Source organism: Oreochromis niloticus, linkage group LG22 (assembly GCF_001858045.2).
Source record: "Oreochromis niloticus isolate F11D_XX linkage group LG22, O_niloticus_UMD_NMBU, whole genome shotgun sequence".
Lineage (NCBI taxonomy): Eukaryota > Metazoa > Chordata > Actinopteri > Cichliformes > Cichlidae > Oreochromis > Oreochromis niloticus.
In genome coordinates this window covers 5412159-5435537 of record NC_031985.2, presented here as the reverse complement: position 1 = coordinate 5435537, position 23379 = coordinate 5412159, and the positions used below count along the sequence as shown (strand labels likewise).

Below are 23379 nucleotides of genomic sequence, written 5' to 3'. Positions count from 1 at the left end.
CGTATCTGTAGCCTCATTTCAGATCATGTTTACATTTAGTGTAAGAGCTTTCAGCATTAATCCTGGTACGATAAGTCATTTAACCTTTTAAGACCCAAACTCTTTCATGGCATGCACTTTTAATTTCTCTTTGCTATTTGGGACCTCATGAATGTAAACACAAAGTTGTTTGGTTTTGGTTTTTTGTTTTGTTTTGTTCTGAGAAATGAGATTTCCCCCATACGAGGATATTCACTTTAAATTTCAATAGAACAGTGGCAGTATGTCCTCGTAAGTGGCTATCAGGCCCTTGTAGAACAAAATTTCGTATTTTGGTCTAGACAACCCGAAATGTGATGTCCACATGTGGACGCCAGGTCCTAGCAGGTTAAAGCTGCATGTTCTGATATACAATTTAGAATGGACGGGTCTAATGCTACACCTGATTGGCCTTGTCATACAAATGACATCTAGTCTGTAAAATTCGCTCTTGTGACTATGAAACGCCTGACATTAAATGTGTAGTGAGTCAAGTTGCAGCCAAAGACAACTGAAACCAAGTGGGTTGGCTCTAATGTGACTTTTTTTTTTTTTATTTATTAAATCTAAAGACCATGCTACATAGCTGTTAAAATACAATGGTAGTGTGGGGTTTTGACCGCTGAAAGGTCTTTAATGCATCTGGAGTCTTAGGAACTGTCTAGTTTCCATAAGTGTCATCTCTGTAAACAAGTGCACAGATTGGCGCTAGCTCGTTCTCGGGAGATTTGTGCTTGTTAAACGATTTTAAGGGATTTGGCTAATTGAGTTCTAAACTTCGGTTGTTGGCATTTATGCTTCCATTTCACCTTTTCAAGAATATGCTCCTTTAGTCCGGTTATTACTGTAGTTGAAACGTCTTGGTGCCCTGCTTTCAGAATGAGTACGGTAATCTGCAGCCGCAGTCATTCGCTTGTTTATTCCTGGTCTGTGTCGCACCGCTGATTCACTGACTTCACCTGATTACCTGGAGCCAGAGTCGGCGTTTACACCTCGGACTGTAGGTACGTTGCATAAATGTTCATAAAGGCAAAGTAATATTTATTTAGTGTGATGGGGGATTTTTTTTCCTCCACTGTTTGAATTAAAGAGGGGAAAAAAAACATGTTTTTGCTAGTGCGCATCGCGGCTCTGATCTCGCTTTAGAAATCAGTCCTGCCTAAAAGTTTACTGTAATTCTGCTGCAGGGTGCAGTGGTGTATCTGTATTTTATGCTCCAGTGTGCGCGCACAGCTTTACTGCAGTGCTCGTTTTGGATTTGATTATTTTGCTGCCATTTTGGGCCCTTAAAGCATCATTTTAAAACGCATGCTCTGACTTTCAGCGCACAGCTCCTCCGCATACAGAGGATCATCGGGTGTAATCGAGAAGAGGCTGCTGGGCCAAGTTCCACTTTGGGATCATAAATATTTATATTAAATTACCTCTCCGTGTGAATCTATAAAAGTCTGGGTTCATGCCGGATTTTGAGCACTTCAGATTTTCCTACTCTAGTATGAATCCGGTCCTGGAGGAGAGCGGTTTCCTGGCCCCGCAGCAACAACATCCCCAAATGCCGAGCCAAACCGATTACGCCATCCCAGACCCGGGCTACTTCCTGGGGGACCACGGCAGGTTCGGGCTTGATGGGCTGTCCGGGCTGGACCTGGGCGCTTTGCCACCGTCGGGCCTCGCCTACCTGCACCTGAGCAGCCCCTTGCACCGCGTCCCCCCGGCGGCCACGGCTCTGCGCAACGACCTGGGCTCCAACATCAGCGTGCTGAAGACCCTGAACCTGCGCTTCCGCTGCTTTCTGGCCAAAGTGCACGAGCTGGAGCGCAGGAACAAGGTGCTGGAGAAGCAGCTGCAGCAGGCTTTGGAGGGCAACAGCGGGGGCGATGGACACCAGAAGCCCCTCACTAAAGACATGGGAGTCCAGACCGGATTCATCGGGCCTATCCCTGCAAGGCCGGGTTTCATCCCGCTCCTCAACGCCAACAATTCTGCATACCTGCCCGGAGGCCTCCTCTCCCCCACTTTGAACCCCCCTCCTCTGTTTGACAACAAATACCTGAGCACGGATTCCAACTCCAACCTCACCACCTCCGGCTTCTCCATCAGCCCGGCTCTGAGTCCCATGGACCCAACCAAAACCATCACCAATATCAACGAGAAGTACTCCGCTCACACCGGGACAAACACCAACGCTCCCCCACCTCCCCCTCCTCCGCCACCTCGCTTCCTCCCCGGGACGATCTGGTCTTTCAACCACACCCGCCGCTTTGGCACCGGGAGGGAGTCGTGCGTCACGGGGCCCGGGGTCTCCTGGACGCACCCGGACGGTGTTGGAGTCCAGATCGACACCATCACGCCGGAGATCAGGGCTCTGTACAACGTGCTGGCCAAAGTGAAGAGAGAAAGGGATGAATATAAGAGGAGGTAAGGGGCGCTGGGTGATAAGATGCTTTACCTGTGATGTGGAGTTTTCACCATGGTGTGTGTGTGTGTGTGGTGCACAGGTGGCTGATTACAGGTGGTTTATGACATCATGGGTCTGATTTTTGTCTTGGAGAGAGGATTCGGCTGCTTAGGCATTCAGAGCTTTCTTCTGCGTCACTGAGCATATTTTCAGGCTCCAAACAGTCCAGTTGGGCCAGCATCTACCAATCAACTCCTCCATTAAACTTGTCTAATAGACCTGGGCCATGGTGGTTCTGTTGAAATAGTAGCTACAATTCACATAATAATAAAAAGTAAAAGTGTTGTGTGTTATAAAACAATAGCTCGTTTTTTAAATGTATTTTTTTAATCTTAATAAAATTAAAGAAAAATAAAGATTTGCTTTAAATTTCCAATTGCAGTCACAGATTTATCTAAAATAATAACACAATTTGGTCACACAAAAGAAGCAATGATTAAGGTAATAGAAGTCATTTATGCAGCACCTTTAAAGCTGAGTTTACAAAGTACTTTGTCAAACCATCAAAAGTGATATTCCCAGAAATAGCAGTGTAATAATGGAAGTTGCAGTTTGTTTCAAAACCTCAAACCTTTGGCTCCATGTCAGTGTTGTGGTGTAAGTTTCGGTTTCAGCAGGTCTGCACTCGAGAGCTACAGTGAAAGAACAAAATTACAGTGAAGCTGAGACAAAGTTAAAATAACAAGAAAATATGAATGAAAAATCCAAAATACACATTTTTCCTTAACAAATAAAAAACGTCAAACATTGCAATAACATCAGACATTTAATAAAACAACAAAAAGCCCAGAAGACACAATATGAACGAAGAACTAGTTTATAAAAGTATGTTTTCAGATGTGATTTAAATCAACTTCTTTCTTTTTCATGTTGCTGTGGTTCATATGTGTCTTTCTTCACTGACAGATGCACTCACTGATATCCAGCAATCAGTAAAAGGTAACTCAGTTTTTACAACCACAGTTCCTAAAAAGTGACACCGTGTAAAATGTAAATAAAAACAGTGATTTGCAGATGTCAAAAACACACATGATTGGAGAAAAATATCAAAGGTTTAAACTGAGAAAATTTAGCATATTAAGAAAAATATTAGATAATTTTGAATTTGATGTCAGCACAATGTCTCAAAAACGTATAGAGGGTTGTGTTTGCCCCTCTGCTGTCTGTAAACAGCTGCTGGACGGGTTGGAGAGGAATGTTGTCCTGTTCTTGTCGCAGGATTCTAGCTGCTCAACAGTCCTGGGTCGTCTTTATCCTATTTTCCATTTTATGATGCTCCAAATGTTTTCATTGGTGAAGGTCGTTCAGCCTTGGAGTCTTTTACTGCAGAGCCATGCTGTTGTATTCGATGCAGATTTAGTATTGTCTTCCTGAAATATGCAAGACCTTCCCTGGGAAACAAAAAAACATTGTCTGAATAGGAGTACATGTTGCTCTAAAACCTGTATATACCTTTCAGCATCGATGGTGCCTTTCCAAAGGGGCAAGCTGCCAGTGCCTTATCGGCACTAATGCACCCCCATACCATCAGAGATGCAGACTTTCTGAGTGCTGATAACAAGCTGGATGGTCCCTCTCCTCTTTAGTTTGCAGACACAGCATCCATGCTTTTCAAATAGAATTCCACATTTGGATTTTTCCACTTTACCTCAGTCCTTCTTAAATGAGCTTTGACCCAAAGAAGGCAGCAGTGTTTCTGGATTTGTCTTCCTCTTTACATGACAGAGATTTAACCTGGATTTGTGGATGACACAGTGAACTGTGCTCACAGGTAATGATTTCTGGGAGTGTACCTGAGCCTATGCTGTGATTTCCATCACAGAATTAATGTCTGCTTTTAATGCAGTGCCACTCAATGACCCAAAGATCCAGCATCCAGTCCACATTTTTAGCCTTGCCCATTGTGCACAGAGATTTCCAAATTCTTTTGCTGATATGGTCTACTGTAGATGATGAGATATTCAAGTCTATATGTCACTTGATGTGAGATTTCCATATTAAAACAGAAACACAACAAAGTATAAGATAACATACGGTTTATTGAAAGATGAGAAATTCCTGATAGTTTTTGTCTGTTTAGCTGAGGGAAAAAACAGGAGAGAAGGATGTAGTAAAAGATGAAAGCATCACTCTGAATGTTTCAGGGCCATCTGACTCCTTTTCTCAGAATCATATCGACCTGAAACCACAAAATATTGATGACAGGCCGCAGCAGCAGCACCTGCCCTCTGATACCAAGAAAACACCAGTGCTGCTCATCTTTAATTCAAAGTAAATAATACATCATTCTGGTCTTTTGGTAGGAGGAAAAGAAACTTATCATCGATGTAAACTGATTACATTTCTACTACTAAACCAAAGCTAAATATTGGTTTCCAAATACAGATAAAAGCACCACTGATATCTTACAGGATAGTGAAAGTGCACAGCTGAGTAAGAAGATTGACCCCATCACCAAGCTGGCTCCTGTTCCTCTCTGTATATCAGCACTGAAGGTTTTAGTGATTGATTGTTCAGAAAAACATGAAACCTGATAGTTATTACATTTAAGTGCAGTCATAAGTCACCCTGCGAGGATGGGCGCTGCCGTACGGGGTCAGCGAGGGCGATGCTGCTGATCAGTGAGCAGGACTGCTTTACACGATGTTTTTGGTCGGTCACTTTTTAAAAGTGCCGTAAAACTCAGCAGAAACACTGTTTGAGTCATATAATCTGAAAGTGCTTTGCCTTCATTTGTCAGCTGTTTATTTCTCTGGATTAATCAGTTAAACTCTGGCCGTCAGTCACTGCTGAATTTTGAGGAATATATGCATGACTACTAGGACTTTTTTGAGCTTTATCACAATTTACATGTAATTTTATGACATCTTATTTTTCATTAGCCTGGGGAAATATGTAGTTGGTGCAGAGCAGGGTGCTTCACATAATTACACAATCCTACCCGGGTTTTTGCTCATCTTCTGCAGTTACGGTTTCTTTTAGGCAGTAGATTTGTTGTACAGCTCGCAGAAAAAACCTGTTTCACTGCTGACCTGTTCCCCTCTTAAAGGCATTGAAACACCATTTTGCACCGCTGCTTTATGCTGAAAAAGCACTGACCTCACTGCTTTGTGCATCAGCCTGCTGAGGCAGGAGGCCTCGGCATGACAGACCTTCAGTCACATCGATTTCAGGAACAGCAGTGACTTACTCCCTGACCTGTGATGTTCAGATACTGCTGAGCTTTTCAGTTTTAGTGCTGCACTAAATTACATTAAATTCTTGTCTTTTTAAGACCTTTGAGAGTGATGTGCAGATAGAAATGATTTAAACATTTTAGGACATTTTAACATGTTTTCTGTCATTCTGTCATGACAGGATAGATGATTACTGCAGTTTCCTTAAGCATTCGCTACTCTGTGCAAAAAAGGAAAAGGTTAGGTCAGAGCTCAAACGTTTAATGAAGTAAATGAATGTGAAACTCAGTTGACTTGTCAATAATTTTTTTTAAAAACTAACATGACGTGTTAGAAAGCAGCTGGTTCATCAACAACAATCTGACATTAATGGTTTATAGACATATTAAACACGACGTGCTTGGTTTGAGTAGTATTAATGTGGGACTGCTACTCCTGAGATGCTTCCAAAGACATTTTAGTGCAGTGGGTAAGCGACATTTTTCAGTGTGCAGAGTTAACGTTGCAAAGGGGAATAATTTAACCCAAACCACGGTTAGGTGTTTACATTTAGCGAGTAGATTTTGGTGTTCAGAGCTAAAAAAGTCATTTTCAAAGACATAACCTAACCTGGTAGGTTTTGGTGCCCAAGCCTAACTGACTTAATCAAGTAGTTCTAGTGCTTAAATCTTACTGAGTAGTTTTTGGTACTTGAGCCTAGCCAACTCGGAAAAAGCAAAAGTAAATAAATCAAAGCGAAACAAAATGCCAAACCCTTCCATCCTCCTAACCAGGACTTTGTAGTTCTTCAAATCAGGACTTTTATTTGTGTGCAGGGAGCTAACGAGGGGTTTTGAAATTGTGGAGCATGGAGAGCTCTGAATCAATACAGCCTGAATCAAAACAGCTCTGATGGACAAACGCTAAAGTCTTTCATTTATTTATTTCCTTGCTAGCAAAACTGTGTCACAGTTACATGGGTTGAGCATAGAAACACTAAAATTCACTCAAAGCAGGCTGCAAAATTACAAATGGATAACAATATTGTTCCTGAGCCGACTGATTTTCTTTCCAGTGAGGATAAAGGTCTTCAGTTTTCCTTTCATGTGACACGTTCAGCTTCATGTGTGTCTGCAGGGACACGCTGTCTGGGGACAAGTTAAACATGAGCTGTTGTTTTTCTCTCTCATGAGTCATCCCCTCCGTTCTTTCTTTCCTCCCGTTTGATCCTCTTTTTTTTTTATCCCCCTCCTCCTCCTCCTCCTCCTCCTCCTCGCCGGGTCTTGTTTTGGTACCTGCAATGCAGCAGCACCAGCCTGTGACCGCCAGCAGTGATGTCACCCCATCTGACACCTCCCTCTCTGCCTTCTCTCCATTTTATCTTTTTACCCTCTGCTTCCCTCTCAGCGTCTGGCATCTTATTACATTTCTCCATTTCTAAATGCTCTCACTCTGCCCGGTCTTCCTCTCTGAGTCTCTCTGTCCTCGCTGACTCCTCATCCCTCTCTGCACTCCCCACCTCCCCACCCAGTGTGTCCTAGGCGAGCTTCTGCAGCGTCAGAGAGGCGTTGACATTAACATCTTCGTCGTCATCATTAGCTCGTCTCCAAACTACACAGCTGCAAAACGCTCGGGTTTCTTTCTCCGACGTTCTGCTTTTTACAGACATTAATAATGATTGATAGAAGTTAAAAGTATGTAGACACATATGGATGGCTGAGTGTGCCATTTAAGAAACACAGCATTAATTCTACTCCCCATATCCGGGAAGTTATCCAATCAGATGTTGAGTAAACTCTAAGGCTTGAAACAATAAAGCTGACTGTGTGCAAGTGCCAATAACTGCACTTCCTCTACTGTCCACTTGAGGCTGACTGCAAGAGTGAAGTTCAAACAGGAAGTCTATGAATGCAGCTGTGCAGTTTATGAATGGAGCTGGCTAATCATGCTTTAGCACTCCACCATCGTGTCCCAATCTCTGGCTCCAACAAAAGAAATCCAACATGGTGGCAACCAAAATGGCAGTCTTGAGTCTTTAAAACGTGCGATCCAGAAGCACTGGTGACATTATAGAGGCTGCATATGCGGGCAGTTTTTTTGACACCGGGCTGGGAGGTTTTTCTCCCAAACAGCATTACTGAGATTATGTGAGCTGATGTGCTTTCACTGGTTAACCCAGATCAAACATCTGCAGAATTTCAGCCACATATTACACATAAATACACACTGACACTGTTGTTATCTCCTCTGGCATTAATCGCTCACTCTGTTTGTAACAGAGAGCAGCAAATGTCAGTGCTCTCATCCTTTCAGTGACTCATACTTTTTGTGTGTTGGAGGAGAGTGAGATAGCATCACCTTGTATACAGACGCAGGTTTCCTGATAGTGGAGCGACATGTCTTCACTCTTTACTCCTTGAAAGCCTGTTAGTGTTAACACTTAAAGCAGTTTTCTGGCCTGAGCAGTTTGTCATATTTCAGCCTGCTTATAGAACAAAATGACTGGAACCTTTTCAGAGTGATCTCTGCCTGTGCAGCCATCATTGTGCAGATACTGTTCTCATGGAGGTCACGTCTTTGTTGATGTGTCAGAACTCATCATTAAAGGTAGAGGAAGGTCATCACATGCATCTTTATGGGGGAAAGATTTAAGGAAGAGCGTGTGTCACTGTTTATAATTCTTTAACTGTTATAAGTTGCACTCACTGGTCACTTTATTAGGTATACCTTTCCTAGTATAGGGTTGGACCCCGTTTTGCCTTCGTTTTCATGGCATAGATTCAACAAGGTGCTTGAAATATTCCTCAAAGGTTTATAAACCATGGTGGGAAAGTCCCAGTGGGTCAGCAGTTTCTAAAATACTCAGACCAACTGGCACCGACAGCGATGCCACGTTCCAAGTCACTTAAATCACCTTTCTTCCTTATTCTGCTTTTTGCTTTGAACTTCAGTGGGTCGTCTTGATAATGTCTGCATGCCCAAATGCATTGGCTGATTAGAGCTGAAATAAATGGCCTGTATTTATATAGCGCTTTCTAGTCCCTAAGGACCCCAAAGCGCTTTACATATCCAGTCATTCACCCATTCACACACACATTCACACACTGGTGAATGCAAGCTATGTTGTAGCCACAGCCACCCTGGGGCGCACTGACAGAGGCGAGGCTGCCGGACACTGGCGCCACCGGGCCCTCTGACCACCACCAGTAGGCAACGGGTGAAGTGTCTTGCCCAAGGACACAACGACCGAGACTGTCCGAGCCGGGGCTCGAACCGGCAACCTTCCGATTACAAGGCGAACTCCCAACTCTTGAGTATAATATTTTTTAAAAATGAATAATTTCCGTGGGGAAACGCAGAAGGTGCAATCTCGCTGTTTTCTTGTGCGTCTCTTCTTATGAGAGGGTGCTGGTGAGTTTATAACTGTATGGGAGGTGCAAACATCCCTTTTTTTTTTTTTTTTTTAAGGAAAAGTTGCTCATTTAAATGTGTAGTAGGTGGTTTTTTAGGTTTTTGTGGACCTGTTGTAGGTGTTGTCACACTTTATAAGGAAATCCACTGTGTGATGATGAGATGGTAAAAAGAGGTCAGGAGATTGTAGGTCGAGCAGTTTGCTTTTCCACGGGCTGTAGGTCAGTTTAGCATCGTTTTTAGATGTCGGCATGTTTAAAGTGGTCAGAATAAATCCAATGTTTGTCACTTCTGACAATGATGTTTTTGTGAATTTTTTGTCACAAGTTTTGTGTAACTTCTCATTTTTCTCTTTGAATTTAGAAAAGTTTTAAAATCATGTTGTTTGGCGAGCTTGATTTTGCTCAAGCTGCTGTTCACCTTGCTTAATATTTAGCAGCTTTGCTTTGTGATTAGAGCTGTGTGATGCTGCAGGCATGGTGATTTTACTTTTTGGCTGCTGCATGTATAAATAAATGACAAACAGAGCTGCAGTTTGCTGTTTACTGAGGTGTTTTCTGCCCATGTGTCACCGATGCTCCCTCTAAGGACAGAACAACAACCTCTGCAGATGTAACGTCAGTGTGAGGATGGTGAAATTCACATTCACAGTATTGCCCAGCTCTGATGAAGGCCGGCAGCTAAAACCTCTTTGGAGATAAAGATCACAGTCTCACTTAAAGGAAATCGGTCTTAAATGGTTCTGAGCCTTTCAGTGGATATTGGCTCGCTCTGAGAACAAGGCGGTTTAAGGTGGTTTGATCAAACGAGCGGCGCTGCGTCGTTACTGCAGAGGGCTTTTCAAATTCTTTGACGTCACGTCTCATGAGTGCAGCGCAGCGGCCTGGGCTCATTCTTAAAAAGCTCAACACGCAGTGAACGGTTCGCGAAGCTTCTGCTTCACCCAGCAGTTCGGACGTCACCACAGGTAAACCAGCTGCTGTGTCATTAATCAGTCAAGCACAGCGACCACCAGCAGCCTCACTGCAGAGCCACGTGTTAAGACTGGCAAACAGACGAGAGCAGCTCGCTCTCTCTGGATCTCATATCTGAGCATCTCTGTCACACTGACTCGTGTCGTTGCTGTTGAAACACACCAGCTGCTTCATAGTTAAGATTCAGGCCGGGGCTTGTTCTTACCTCTCCAGTGCACCTGTTGTCATTGTCATTTGCACCAAAGCAGATCAATGGTTTATGCTTCCTAACAGTACAGAATAATAACTGACAGTGTGTTGCACTGATGGTGTCTTCCCCCTACTTCTTTAAGCAGCACATTTAGTGTTTACTAGTAGTTTATTGCAGTTTTACTTTTTTTTCCTGAATTCAAAAAGTTACTGATTAATCTCTTGATTAACTGTTCAGGAAGTCATGTGATGCACATGCATGTGAACATGTGACTGCAGAGATTTTACCCCAGTTTAAACTTTCATGAGCTAAAACAGAATGGACCATATGTCCTGCTATCATATATCAGCTATATCTAATCCACTGATCAGTCCACATCCAGAACGGTTTCAAGTCACAGTTAGTTTGGGGTCTTTTTGCTTTTAACCAGCCATGACATCGAGCCACAAGCTTCCTCTGCTCTCATGTTACTTTACATATGTGGGGAATGAGTGCAAAGACATCTGATCAATACTTTACATGAAGCTTTAGTGTCGTATCAGGAGAGATGGCTCATCAGAGGGCTGAATATTATTGAATATAATGGGATTCTGACTTCATTACATGGTGGTGCTAATGAGAGTAAAACAAACCACTTTTCTTTTAACATCATCCTGAGGTTGTATTTGCATCAGGCAGAGGAGGCATCGCACCACAACACAGGAACCAGATATGAGCCGGTCGTCCTGCTCTCTGTTTGTAGTGACTGCAGCGTGCTCTTCATGCCTTCATGCTCCAAATGCACACTTCTTGGTTTCTCCTTATGTAACACATGCTGAGTAATGACAGTGGTGGAGCTGGGAGGGGCCATGATGCTGCACAGTGTGGGTCTGTGTCAGGTGATCATGGAGGTTTTTGCCTTAAAGCTGCAGACACGAAGATAAAGAAGCCAAAACTCACCATCGCCTGTTTCATTCCACCTGAAAAAATCTCCACGGTAACCTGACGACAGACTAATTATTGTGTCAGCTAACAAACACACACACGCACAAGTGTATCATCATTTTCAGTGATGTGTGATTAAAAACTCTGAATATTATCAGATAATGTTAATCACAGACAGACGAATACGGCTCAAAGAGTGGGTTTCCATTTTAAACCTCTAAATCAAACTGTATTTCCCAAAGAAATCATCAGCTGCAGTTGAAGGTGGTGGAGATGGAGTAAGTTGAGTCAGGAGGTGAGCGACTGCGATCAGGGGCAGGCGAACGCCACCAAGGAGCCCAGTGTAAGAGTGAGCTGTCGACTGAGTGCTCAGCACTACTCATGAAGATCATGAAGACGTTTAGTGGAAATGAGTTTTCTCCAAAGGGTGTCTGAGTTCAGTGTTAGAGATCAGGCGAGGAGCTCGAGTAGAGCTGCTCATCATCAGCTAAGGTGGATCAGTCTTCTGACTGAAGGACAGTAGATGGAGTAAAACCTCAACATCAGCCTGGAGGAAGTGTGGCTTGAACTAAACAGCTGATGGTTTGTGGAGTATGAATGCACTCACCTTTTTTAAACCCGTTTGTCTGCGTCAAAGAGTTTCTGTGCTTCACTCTGTGTGAGACGTCTGCTCTGATTGTGTTTGTAGATGGGAGGAAGAGTACACAGCCAGAATGGACCTGCAGGAGAAGGTGGCTGAACTCGAGGAGGTAAAATTGACATAAAAATATTAGCTTGTGTTCAGATTAAATGTTACTCATTTTAAAAGTGTTGTTTGGTTTTAGAGACACAGCCCGCTTCTCATCATAAATTCAAGTCTGGTGATTTTAAGCTTTTCGGCTTCAAGCTGAAGCATCAGTGCAAATTTAGCTCATGTCATTTTCATGAAGCTTGGTAAAACAGTTTCTACATACTTCTTTCTGATCCTTAAAATAAGACGTGTGACCCTGGGTAATATTTTTCTCTCAGTTGGGGATAGTTCAGTTTACCTGGAGCAGACCTAATATTAGTGAGCAGCTCGAGAGCGGGGCCAGGGCTGTGTGAGTTGGAAATACAGCATCAAGCTGGACCACTTTTTCTATTTCTGTTTTGAAAATGCACAGAGCAGAGAAAAGAGCTGTTCCAGGGTTTTTACAAATCCTTAAAAAGTCCTCAGATATTTAACCTCAGATGTTTTAAATGTTCTAACACTTCATCAGATATACAGATATTTTTAGTGCTTAGGGTTTGCGTTTACATAACATATAACCTGCTCAAACTGTAAATAAAGGAGAGGAGAACAAGAAGATGGAAAGAGGAAATGTGGGTTTAAACCTTATGGGTCCAAGAAAAAGCACCGGGAATGGGATGAGATGAGCTGAAAAACATTTCAAGTTTTTGATCGAGTTTGATCTGCAGCTGTAAGAAAACATCATGTGTGAACATAAAGACCTGACTGATGGCTTACACTTGCATACCTGTGCAGAGCTGATTGATCTGACCCACAGATGATGTTTGTGTTTTGTAGGACCTGCAGGAGAGCGAGGTGTGTCAGGATGAGCTGGCTCTGAGGGTGAAGCGTCTGAAAGAGGAGCTCGTTCTCTTCAAAGGACTCGTCAGCAACGTGAGTCTGCTACAGCTTTGTTTTGCTCGTTTTTCACTTTTATAGGCAAAGAAAAAATACACAGAAAAAAACATGATATTGTTAGCTTTGTGTTTATTTACTAGAACAAAAGGAAATATGCCTAAAATGAATATTTTTCTGTCTTTGCGTCAGAACCTGTCAGATCTGGACACTAAAATCCAGGAAAAGGCCATGAAGGTGGACATGGATATCTGCCGCCGGATTGACATCACCGCCCGCCTCTGTGATGTCGCCCAGCAGAGGAACTGCGAGGACATGAATCACATCTTCCAGGTAGATCCACGGCCACAAAATGTCCTGAACCACAGTCTGCTGCAACTTTCAAACGAACCCGTCTCCACGCAGCAGGTGCCCACACCGCCCTCCACTTTGAGCCGCCGGGTCAGGAAACACAGCGGGCAGTCATCGAAGGGCGGGGACGGAGACGAGCTCAGCGTGTCAGAGAGCGAGGGAGGCGGGGCCAAAAGCGAGGATTCGTGCAGCACGTCGGCCAATCAGATTAATGAGCAGATGCAAAAGATGCTGAACCAGCTGTAGGTGTTTTTTTTGTTCTTTGTTTAACAGTCTGAAAGTTTCAGAAATGATGACAGCTCACGTGTGTGTGTGTGTGTGTGTGTGTGTGTGTGTGTGTGTGTGTGTAGGAGGGAGTGTGAGTTTGAGGATGACTGTGACAGTCTGGCCTGGGAGGAAACCGAAGAAACTCTTCTGCTGTGGGAAGATTTTCCAGGATACACACTGGGAGTGGAAACACAAGGAGAGGTACACACACACACACACACACACACACACACACACACACACACACAGAGGCGTTAGCAGGATTTAACTTGACTAAATGCTTCTATCCCTCCTACCCTTGACAAAGAAGCAACCACAGTGTGATAATACAATGCATAAATGCGGAAACATCTGCACATTTGATCATGTATTTCTGTAGTAAAAGACTGAACCCGGAAGTGTTAAAGCACTCTGAAGCAAAAAAAATAAATATACATGTATCTCTTCAAGTGGCGAGTCTTTGCGTTACCAGTTTCCAGAGCTTATCAGTTTCCAAGGCCAAGGCTACGGACAGCTTGCTGTACTTCTTAGGCACTTTCTTCACTGCACCTTTCGGATTGTTGGCTCCCCTTGATCTTGGCCTCCTTCTCCATGGAGGCTACTGCTCCTTGTGGCTGTTCAACTTGTAGCCAAGCCAAGTGTAGGTAGGTGTGTGTATGAGGGTATGAGCTTGAGGGTCCTGCGCAGTATCTTAGCTGTAGCGCAGACAGACAGAGCTGCGCTCTTCTGGACAGAGATCTCCGATGTTGTTCCCGGGAGCTGGAGGTTACCTTCACCCTCCACATCCTCTCGAGCGCTTCTCTGAGCCCTTGGTATTTCTCCAGCTTCTCGAAACCGCTACATCGATCACTACAGCCGTCTTCACTATGTCCGGTTGGTTAGCCACCACCATTTTGTCCGTCTGTATCTGGAAGTCCCACAGGATCTTAGCTCGGTCATTCTCCATTTATTCATTTATGTTCCTGTACACTATGCCGGCCACTTAGTTATGGCGTTCCATGTATGCCTTGCCTGATGATATCTCCCCCCTGACCTTGCCGTAGCATTTATGTTTTTTTTTAGATATCTATTTTATGGGTCAAAGAGACCACAGCAGCATCATGCTGTCTAACAGAACCTCCCTGTGGATCGTTTTTTTCCCTCCGTCAGGCAGGTCTTCGGTGTTTCCTGTCAGCAGCAATTTTATTTTGTCCCACTTGGATGACCTGACCTGGTGGACGAGCTGTTTTTAGTCTGCAGCCGCGTCATGTTTTCATTTGCTGAGTCCATCCTGCTGACCTGTAAGCTGCTTTTAACCAGATAAACTAAACAAGGTTAATGACCCGCTTAATTAAGAAACAAGGAAACTAAACAGACCTGCAGAGCTCGTCTTCACACATTTAGTTCAGTGAATCTTCTTTATTCAGCGTATTTACTAGTTTATTACCCCAGTCAATTAGGTTCTTTTTTTGAGTGTCATTCAGTCTGTAAACATGAGAGCTCGTAAAGCTGTAAGTGGATTCAATAAAACTTCGGTGTCCAGAGAAGGGTCATGTTAAAAATCCATTCAAATTTGGTTTATATCCTCCGAGCTCCTCAATGTCAACTCAGTGAATTATTGATTGAAAATGGACAAAAAAATGATTCTTACATGTGTAGCGTTTATTGTCAACATATAAATTAGAAAGTAGTGTGTAAAGATTTTGATTGTGACCTCTGACCTCTCCTTTAAGGTCAGTATATTTATCTGAAGGTCACAGTGATAATAATGAAGCTAATAAAAATAATTCTACTCAAAATGATGTCGGGTATATCTGAACTGATGAAGTATCCGAGGAAGCTCTGAAGTCTTTTTCTTTGTATTTTAACCAGCAGCTCGTATTATGACTTTTATACAGACACCTCAGGGTCACTTCACTCACTCAAAGCTTCATAATTAAAACCAGCTATTCCACCACATCCTTTTTCTCCCTTTTAACATTTTTCCTCCTGAGAGCCAACGCTCCATTTTAACTCTCTCTCCTCCAGTGACAAAAAATCCAACTATGTTCTGGTTTAAAGGAGAGCAGATAAATAAAGGAAATCCAACTCAAGTCCCTTCATTTTATTAATTCAGTTTGCTTTATTTCAGTGTTGACTCAAATATATTTGTCGGTGATTTCAAGCTTAATTATAATTAAAATAATGCAGAGCAGTGGTTCTAAAGTGTGCTCAGCCTTCACACTGTGACCGGCTGTTTATTAGAAGCAGAACTAATCTAATCCAGTTAAATCTCAAAGAGGGAAACACGTCTGGATGTGCACTCACAGGAGGCTCACCCATGCAAAGCTGTGTGTGCTTAATGTTTTGGGCTTCCTGTAGGGACAGTACTGATTTTGAAATAGTCATTAAGGTTTGTGTGACTATAAATACACATTTTCCCTTATTTATCTTTTTAAATAGCTGCACATGTAATGATCTGCTAGTGCCAGAGGGTGGCAGTATTGTACCTAGAAGCCGTTTGTCAAAGTGCACAAGTTTCACACTTTGAAGACATTTGAAGGACATGAACAGAAAAACAATATTTATTATTTTATATTATCATCATTATTATTATTATTATTATTATTATTATTATTTCTGTTATCTTCTACACCTTTATATATTTAGACTGGTGACTTGTTTTTAAATTTGTACTTTGACCCTGAAAAATGTCAAACCTGAAGCAAACTTGGACTTTTTGGTTTTTCTTTTTTTTCTGCAGGAGGAGTCCATCGAGGAAGTGATCAAAGACACGGAGTCTCTGTTCAAATCCAGAGAGAAGGAATACCAGGACACCATCGACCAGATAGAGGTGAGAGTTACATAAATGTAAAGGTCAGGTGTTGTTGGCGCTGCAGCTGTGGATGTGGACGTGTTAAATAAGGGAAGAAGGACAGGGAGCTGGAGGCAACTCTCATACCTATAAGTGTCCCTGCTGCAGTGGCCTCCCACACATCTCCTGCATGTCTTTCCCCCTCACTGTCCAAAAGCTAAAATACCCATAACTAAAACTTAAAAAAAGAAAAGACAGAATAATCCCCTTAAAATTAGCAGCAGCCATGAAACAGCAGTGTGAATGTCAGCATTCTGCCTCTCTGTGCGTCTTCGTCAGCTGGAGCTGGCCACAGCAAAGAGCGACATGAACCGCCACCTGCACGAGTACATGGAGATGTGTTCGATGAAGAGAGGCCTGGATGTCCAGATGGAGACCTGCAGGAGGCTCATCACACAGAGCGGAGACAGGTAACACACACACACACACACACACACACACACACACACTCTATTAGATTCATTTGATTCACTGGTTGTGCTTGTTTACATGACCTGTGCAAAACACCAGGCTAGAGCTCGTGGTGAACAAAGATCTGGGTATTGTAGTCCATCTTCTACATATTGTAGTTTCACTATGGCAGACCTCCAGTGTCATGGTGTTAGTGTGACCTAGTTCAGATTCTCAGCACGGCGATGTTCTCTTTTCCAAAGTCATAAATTCTCTTTCCCACCTTTCTTTGGTGTTTCCACCAAGGGCAAAAAAAGAGATTAGGAGATTGGAGGTACGTTTGGAATGTATCCATAGAAATGACAGATGCTGACCTCTGGTTGGACAGCAGCAATACTAGTCTCATTTTTTATTGGGTATACATATTTAGGGAGGATGGGTTTGTATTCAGAGAGCATTAATACCAAATGGCTTGAAGGACCTGGCCCCTACCTTCATCCTGAATTTTGAGGGACCTGAAATTTTGCTGCCAAGGTTTGTTCAGGCAAACATGTGATGGTCAGGTTGGGTTTTGATGAGCTGACAAGGAAAGGCACAAAAAATAAAGGGTCACAGGAAGGTCAGGGTGAAAAAAGTGTCGCAGGTGCAGCTTTTTGTAATTTACCTGCATAAACTTCACATCCTCATCACAGGTCCAAGTCCACCTCGCTCATCTCGCTGACGGTGGATGACTCTGACAGCGAGGAGAAGGACAGGAAGAAGCCGGCGCTGCCTGCCGACTCAGAGATCGGCGACTCCTGCTGCGACGTCAACGCCGCCATCCCACCTCTGACCTGGAGGAAACCCTAACACACGCTTCCTCTGAGGAAGAACAAAGCAGAGCTTCCACACGTCTAAAATCATGTCTCTGTGATTTCTGTCACATTTTAAGTCTCCAGTGTGATTTTTACTGATCGTAAAGTCAGGCCAACATGGCAGCTGGAGATTCAGAGCCAAGCGTGGAGGTTTTTACTGCTTTATAAGGTTCTTATTGATGAACCTGTAGTTTGTTTGCAATTATTAGTTATAGTATATGAAGTCATTTTAATTTAAAAAGCCACAATAGTAATCGAGTGTGTGTGCGAGTGCTGCCCTCACATGGTTACTAGCTGTAACTGCACATCTGGAGGTCAAAACAAAACTTAACTGCACTTTAAAGAAAAGATGAGATGAGCTACAATATTGTATTTGCACACCAAGCTCGCCAAAACTGTTGTTTGTAAAATGTCTCTAATGCTGCAGGATTAAAAGGACGCACACAGGCTGTAATGCAGAAAGAAAGCAGTTTGCACAGCTCACTGTTCCTGCTCTATATTAAAGTGCAGTGGTTTTATATTACACAGTCATTAGCAGCAGCTTCAAAATGTTAAAGCTCACGTTTAATTTGAGTTTTTGATTATTTCTACCTGTAGTAAAGACAAAAATCCAGTGAAAGACCAGCTCGCCTTAAACCGATTTCCAGGATTCTGGGGGGGGGGGGGGGGGACGCCTTTTGTGTTTGGGCGGTGTTTTTTTTTTGTTTTTTTTTGTGGGGGGGGTTTGAAGGTTTAACCTTCACAATATTTACCTAAAAATATTTGTCTGGATTAAATTTAACTATACTCTTACATAAGTTTATTTATAAGTACTTTTTCTTGAATTTGAGGTTTATTAAAAGTTCTGCTCCTGGCATGTCTGTAAAAACTGATCCTGGCTACGGTTTGGAGTTAAAATACTTCATTTTCCTCTCGACGGGTAACATCAGCCGTGATATTTGAAAAGATTTTGATACTGTGTCATAATACATGTAGTAATATAGATAGTTTTGGGTTTTTAAGCTTTTGTACAGTTGTGGTTTCTCTCTTACCTCCAGATCCATTTCAGTTTGAAAACCTCAAAACGGTGCAAACACATAAAGATCGGTTTGACAGTGTAAATGCCATTTAGATTTTTCACATTTTCTACAGATGTGATGCTAAAAGGTAAACTCTTATATTATGACAGTCGACACTACTTTAAAAACCAGGTTAAATCACAGTTAAACTGATTTATTGTGGAAATACCATTTTTAGACCTCAGTCTTGAAGAAATATTTTTTAAGTTAAATAATGTGGTAATATGTAACTTTCCACGTATTTGGGTGTCTGTGTTAAGATTCTATCTGGAATTAGTTCAGGATTTTTGGGATAACATTAAAGTGGACCTAAACAAATGCTCACATGAAACATGTTTTTAAATCAGGGGGTCCATGTAATCCCCGCAGGACAAAAGTTCAGACTGACAGCTTTTTTTTTTTCTACTCATGGATCTGTATAATGTCATAGAGAGGGGATATCCTTATATGGTCATCTACAACAGAAGCCCATCACACAGTTCACAGTTTAATTTGTATGGCTTTCTATGAGGGTCAGCCAATCAGAAGAGGGTTGGCTAATAGGGGGAGGAGCTACAAGAGACAAATAAGGATTATTCTCAACTGAATCATGCAGAGCTACTCTAACATAGCCCAAGAATAAAAAATACAGAGCCGGAAATGATTGAAAAAGGCCCCCTTTAGTCTTACACTTTAGGTAACACTCCCTTATTTTATGCTATTTATTCTTAATACTGTTCATTAACTGTTTTAAACAGGTAAAGACAACAATCGGTGTAATAAAAATGTAATTTTTGCCTTTGTTTTTCTGGGATCAGGAGTTATTTTGTCTTAAAGATGAAGATGCCACTTTAGGTGGGACATACATGAGGATCAGTCACTCTGTGGTTTATTCTTCTTGCCAATAATTCACTAACCTGAAATCCAACATTATTCCCACACAGCCCTGCTCTTAAACCTCTGACACATCTGTAATTTCGACTAATTAAATGTAAATATGTATTTTAGGGACTCTGTGTCTCTGTGTACAGTTTGTAAAGGACAAACACTGTAATTAATGTACATACCAATGCTGAAGTTGTACTGCTGCTGGAAGCTTCATGGTGTAAATTTGGCTGAAACGATTCATATTTTTTACTTTATTTTTGTGGGTTTTTGTGGCCTTGCTGTTGCTCTCAGCTAAATCAGACCTAATGTTAGTGTCTCAGCAATAAAGCCCGCATCGGTGTAAACTAAGAAAAGTCGAGCAAAAAGGCCTCCAGATGTGATTCAAAGCAAAAAGAAACAAACGTGTACAGGATGCTGCAGGAAAAGAGTCCTCATCACAACTTTAAATATGACCGTGCTTCTGTCTTTGCTGATGCTTTGAATGTTTTCACTCCTTCAAATGTCATCACATCTTTGATTACATGAATGTCTGCTTGTTAAATAACCGGCCATATTCACCAGAGAAAAAACAGACCCATTAAAGGAACACTCTGACCTCCAGTCCTGCAGTTTTCTTCACTGAGCACATCAAAAACATCCAAATTAAAACCTTTGTTCTTTTATGTGATCTCAGTGCAGGGAGAGAAGTGGGCAAAGAGTTATTTTGTTCCTTTAATGATGAGAAAACAAAGCAACAAACTGCTATCATTCAGACTTCAAAGCAAAGCTATCACTCACCATAGGAAACCGTGCAGACGCTCCTTAAGCCGAGCTCTTCATATCTATATTATCTGAATGTAAGTGGAATCTGTGGAGAGAGAAACGTGGATTTAAAGATTTCAGGAAACTGAGGAATTGAATGTGTGACTCGGATGAAAAAGAAAAGCCAAATAATCGAGCTGAGGGACGAAGCCATTTGTAGGAAAACCTATGAGAGGAGTGTTTGAGGTGTCCGGGGTTCAGGTGTGAGTGTGTGGTGCACAGAGCTGTATGTATGTTTGATGAAATGAAAAGATGAGCAGAATAAAAGACTTTGAAGAAACGTAATTCTTTGGTTTTGTTACTCTGTTCACTCATCAATGGAAGGTTTTGTTTTAATAAAAAACTTCTACACAATCAAACTTTACATATTCACATAAAAAAACTTCATCAAGTCAAAAAGCTCAAGTTTTTTTTTAAACTTCTTGTTTTGTTCTGATCGACTCTCAGTACGATCTAAATCTTCCTCATATTTTAAGACGAGTCACAAAACCTTTCCAAGTTATCTTTGTCTTTCACTCTGTTTGTTGTTCTATTTAGAGGAAGTTTCCACATCACTTTATGATCCGCGGTGCAACATTTAGTATTTTTTCTTGCTGTTCGTGTTAGTGAACAGAGGTGTTTGGCTACAACACCTGCTGTCATCATCCACAGAGTCTTTTACAGATGAAAGTCACATCCTGACACCCTGATCTACATGATGACAGCAGCTGTGAGGACCTCCAAGGTCACAACCTCACCAGAAATTACCTGATTTCTCCTTCAGGTTTTAGATCTGAAGAAGCGTTTTGGACGAGAAGACTTCTTTTGAAATAATTTCCTCACAAAATTCTGATCTCAGTGTTCATTTGATGGCTGTGGATTTACAGCACACATCTGCTCTCTCTCTCTACATATGCACATATTTATTATTGATTAACTTGGCAGAAATTACATATATTCAAATTAAACACTAATCAGTTATACTGTTAGTCTTAAGTGTGTATAGAGAATAAATGCTTTGTATTCAGATTAGATTGATGTTTCACTCCTTCATCGCAGTTTGTTTTCACAAGCCAAAGTTCAAAAGCAGGCTCAACTCATTACTTGCTTTTGTTTTTCTTCGTGTTTGTCATTGCACAACTTTTCCATTCTTAAAAATAAATCAATCAAGTGGAAATTATTCTAACAGCTATGCACTACAATACTCTCCCAGTGTGCCGGTGTTCCAGATCAACGGCGTTTAGATCAACTGGCGTTGGTCGAACAGATGTGTGGCAGTCTTGCGTTTCAGGAGCTGCTACCGACAAACCAGCAAAAAAAACGCCAAATGTGTCATCTGTGACACTTGTGAGGTTATCTCAAACACACTCCGTCAGTCTTGATGCCGTTGAACAACAAAATGTTTAAAAATGTGGCGAGTTTACCTGGTGATATCCTCATGCGCGACCCGATCGCGAAAACGGCAAACAATTAACACCACGCCGGTGTTGTTCACAGGACAGCAAGAGTAATCGGGAGACTGTTGTCGTCGTTATCGTTTCCTTCGCACGTTTTATTTCTCCGGTTTCAGCGTTTTTGCTTCACAACTAAAGCGTGCAGTTTACTTTGTGTGCACTAACATGGACTCGAGTCAACCAGCGCCACCTCTGGCCAAGTGCCACAGCCTACAGCCAGATCAACTTGTGACACACATCTGCACCACGTTTGAATTCGTTTCATGCACAACACATTTGTACCTTTCAATTGTGTCTGTTTGTGCGTCATGCAAATAAACCTTTGAAAAGAATGAAATGATATTATATCTTTATTATTGGCCTACATTTGTACAAAATTCCAAATTATATACACAAAGTCATAGGAATCACCACTCCAAATTAGTGTTGTCACAACACTAATGAACTATTGATGTGTCATATTTGTCCCAGGCGTATTTCATTGTTATGGAAAAAGAGAATATTAAAATCATGATGACCAATTGGAGTGGTGATTTCTATGACTTTGTGTATATAATTTGGAATTTTGTACAAATGTAGGCCAATAATAAAGATATGATATCATTTCATTCTTTTCAAAGGTTTATTTGCATGACGCACAAACAGACACAATTGAAAGGTACAAATGTGTTGTGCATGAAACGAATTCAAACGTGCTGCAGATGTGTGTCACAAGTTGATCTGGCTGTAGGCTGTGGCACTTGGCCAGAGGTGGCGCTGGTTGACTCGAGTCCATGTTAGTGCACACAAAGTAAACTGCACGCTTTAGTTGTGAAGCAAAAACGCTGAACCCGGAGAAATAAAACGTGCGAGGGGAACGATAATGACGACAAGAGTCTCCCGATCGTTTACTCTTGCTGTCCTGTGAACAACACCGGCGTGGTGTTAATTGTTTGCCGTTTTCGCGATCGCGTCGCGCATGAGGATATCACCATGCGTGACGTCATTTTTAAACATTTTGTTGTTCAACGGCATCAAGACTGACGGAGTGTGTTTGAGATAACCTCACAAGTGTCACAGATGACACATTTGGCGGTTTTTTTTGCTGGTTTGTCGGTAGCAGCTCCTGAAACGCAACACTGCCACACATCTGTTCGATCAACGCCAGTTGATCTGGAACACCGGCACAAAATCCAGGAAAGCACAGAAACCGGTGGAGATGAAGCTAAAAATGAACCATTTTACAGTTAAGAAATCATGCAGTTTGCCTGAAGAGTGACAAAAAAGGTAAAACAGCCACTTGAAAATCTAAACCCAACATTTTCTACTTTAGAAAAATGTGAAAAAATTCAGAAAATCCAGAAAAAGCAGTCATGTCGCACAGTGTGAGTAAAAGGAAAAGCAGAAAAATACATTTAAATACTCACATAAAGACGCTGAGGACAGAAATCACCGGATAACTCGCTGCAGTCAAAGCAAACAGAAAGAACAGGAAACAGTTACCTCACCTGTACATCTGATTAACGGAGGGGACGCTTGATTTTCACCTCACTTTGCTCACTATTGGTCAGGTGACAAATCACTCCACTTTCACCTAATATAACACAACACAGACATGAAAACTTTACTGGTTTGCACACAGCCTGAATCCTATAAAACATTTCATTCTTCAAATATTTTTGTACAAAGGGAACATAACTGTGTTGCAGTCAGTGTAGAAGGAACCTGGAACAATTCAATTCAATTCAATTCAATTCAATTCAATTCAATTCAATTCAATTTTATTTATATAGCGCCAAATCACAACAAAAGT

The 23379-nt window shown here is 42.0% G+C and overlaps 1 protein-coding gene and 1 long non-coding RNA gene across 6 annotated transcripts; one reads left to right on the top strand and one right to left on the bottom strand.

Annotated features, from left to right (window-relative positions):
- The first annotated feature begins 756 nt into the window (after nucleotides 1–756).
- iffo1a (intermediate filament family orphan 1a) lies at nucleotides 757–20439 on the top strand. 4 transcript variants are annotated; one of them, XM_005457533.4, is made up of 10 exons: nucleotides 764–1022; nucleotides 1343–2436; nucleotides 11819–11879; nucleotides 12677–12772; nucleotides 12926–13066; nucleotides 13142–13326; nucleotides 13435–13552; nucleotides 16074–16163; nucleotides 16464–16594; nucleotides 17267–20439. In XM_005457533.4, exons 2-10 carry the CDS (start codon nucleotides 1475–1477, stop codon nucleotides 17421–17423), a joined length of 1941 nt encoding a protein of 646 aa, XP_005457590.1. In that variant the 5' UTR covers nucleotides 764–1022; nucleotides 1343–1474; the 3' UTR covers nucleotides 17424–20439. The 4 variants fall into 4 exon arrangements, with proteins under 4 accessions (XP_019206171.1, XP_005457590.1, XP_005457589.1 ...); XM_005457532.4 differs by having other exon boundaries at nucleotides 765–1018; nucleotides 13139–13326; XM_005457531.4 differs by having other exon boundaries at nucleotides 765–1022; nucleotides 13139–13326.
- LOC102079594 (uncharacterized) lies at nucleotides 14972–23085 on the bottom strand. 2 transcript variants are annotated; one of them, XR_002057971.2, is made up of 5 exons: nucleotides 22994–23085; nucleotides 20131–20200; nucleotides 17239–17435; nucleotides 17067–17153; nucleotides 14972–16571 (listed from the first exon to the last, which is right to left on the bottom strand). It is a non-coding gene; the product is annotated as an uncharacterized LOC102079594 (long non-coding RNA). The 2 variants fall into 2 exon arrangements; XR_002057969.2 differs by having other exon boundaries at nucleotides 14972–16561.
- Between the last annotated feature and the right edge of the window lie 294 nt (nucleotides 23086–23379).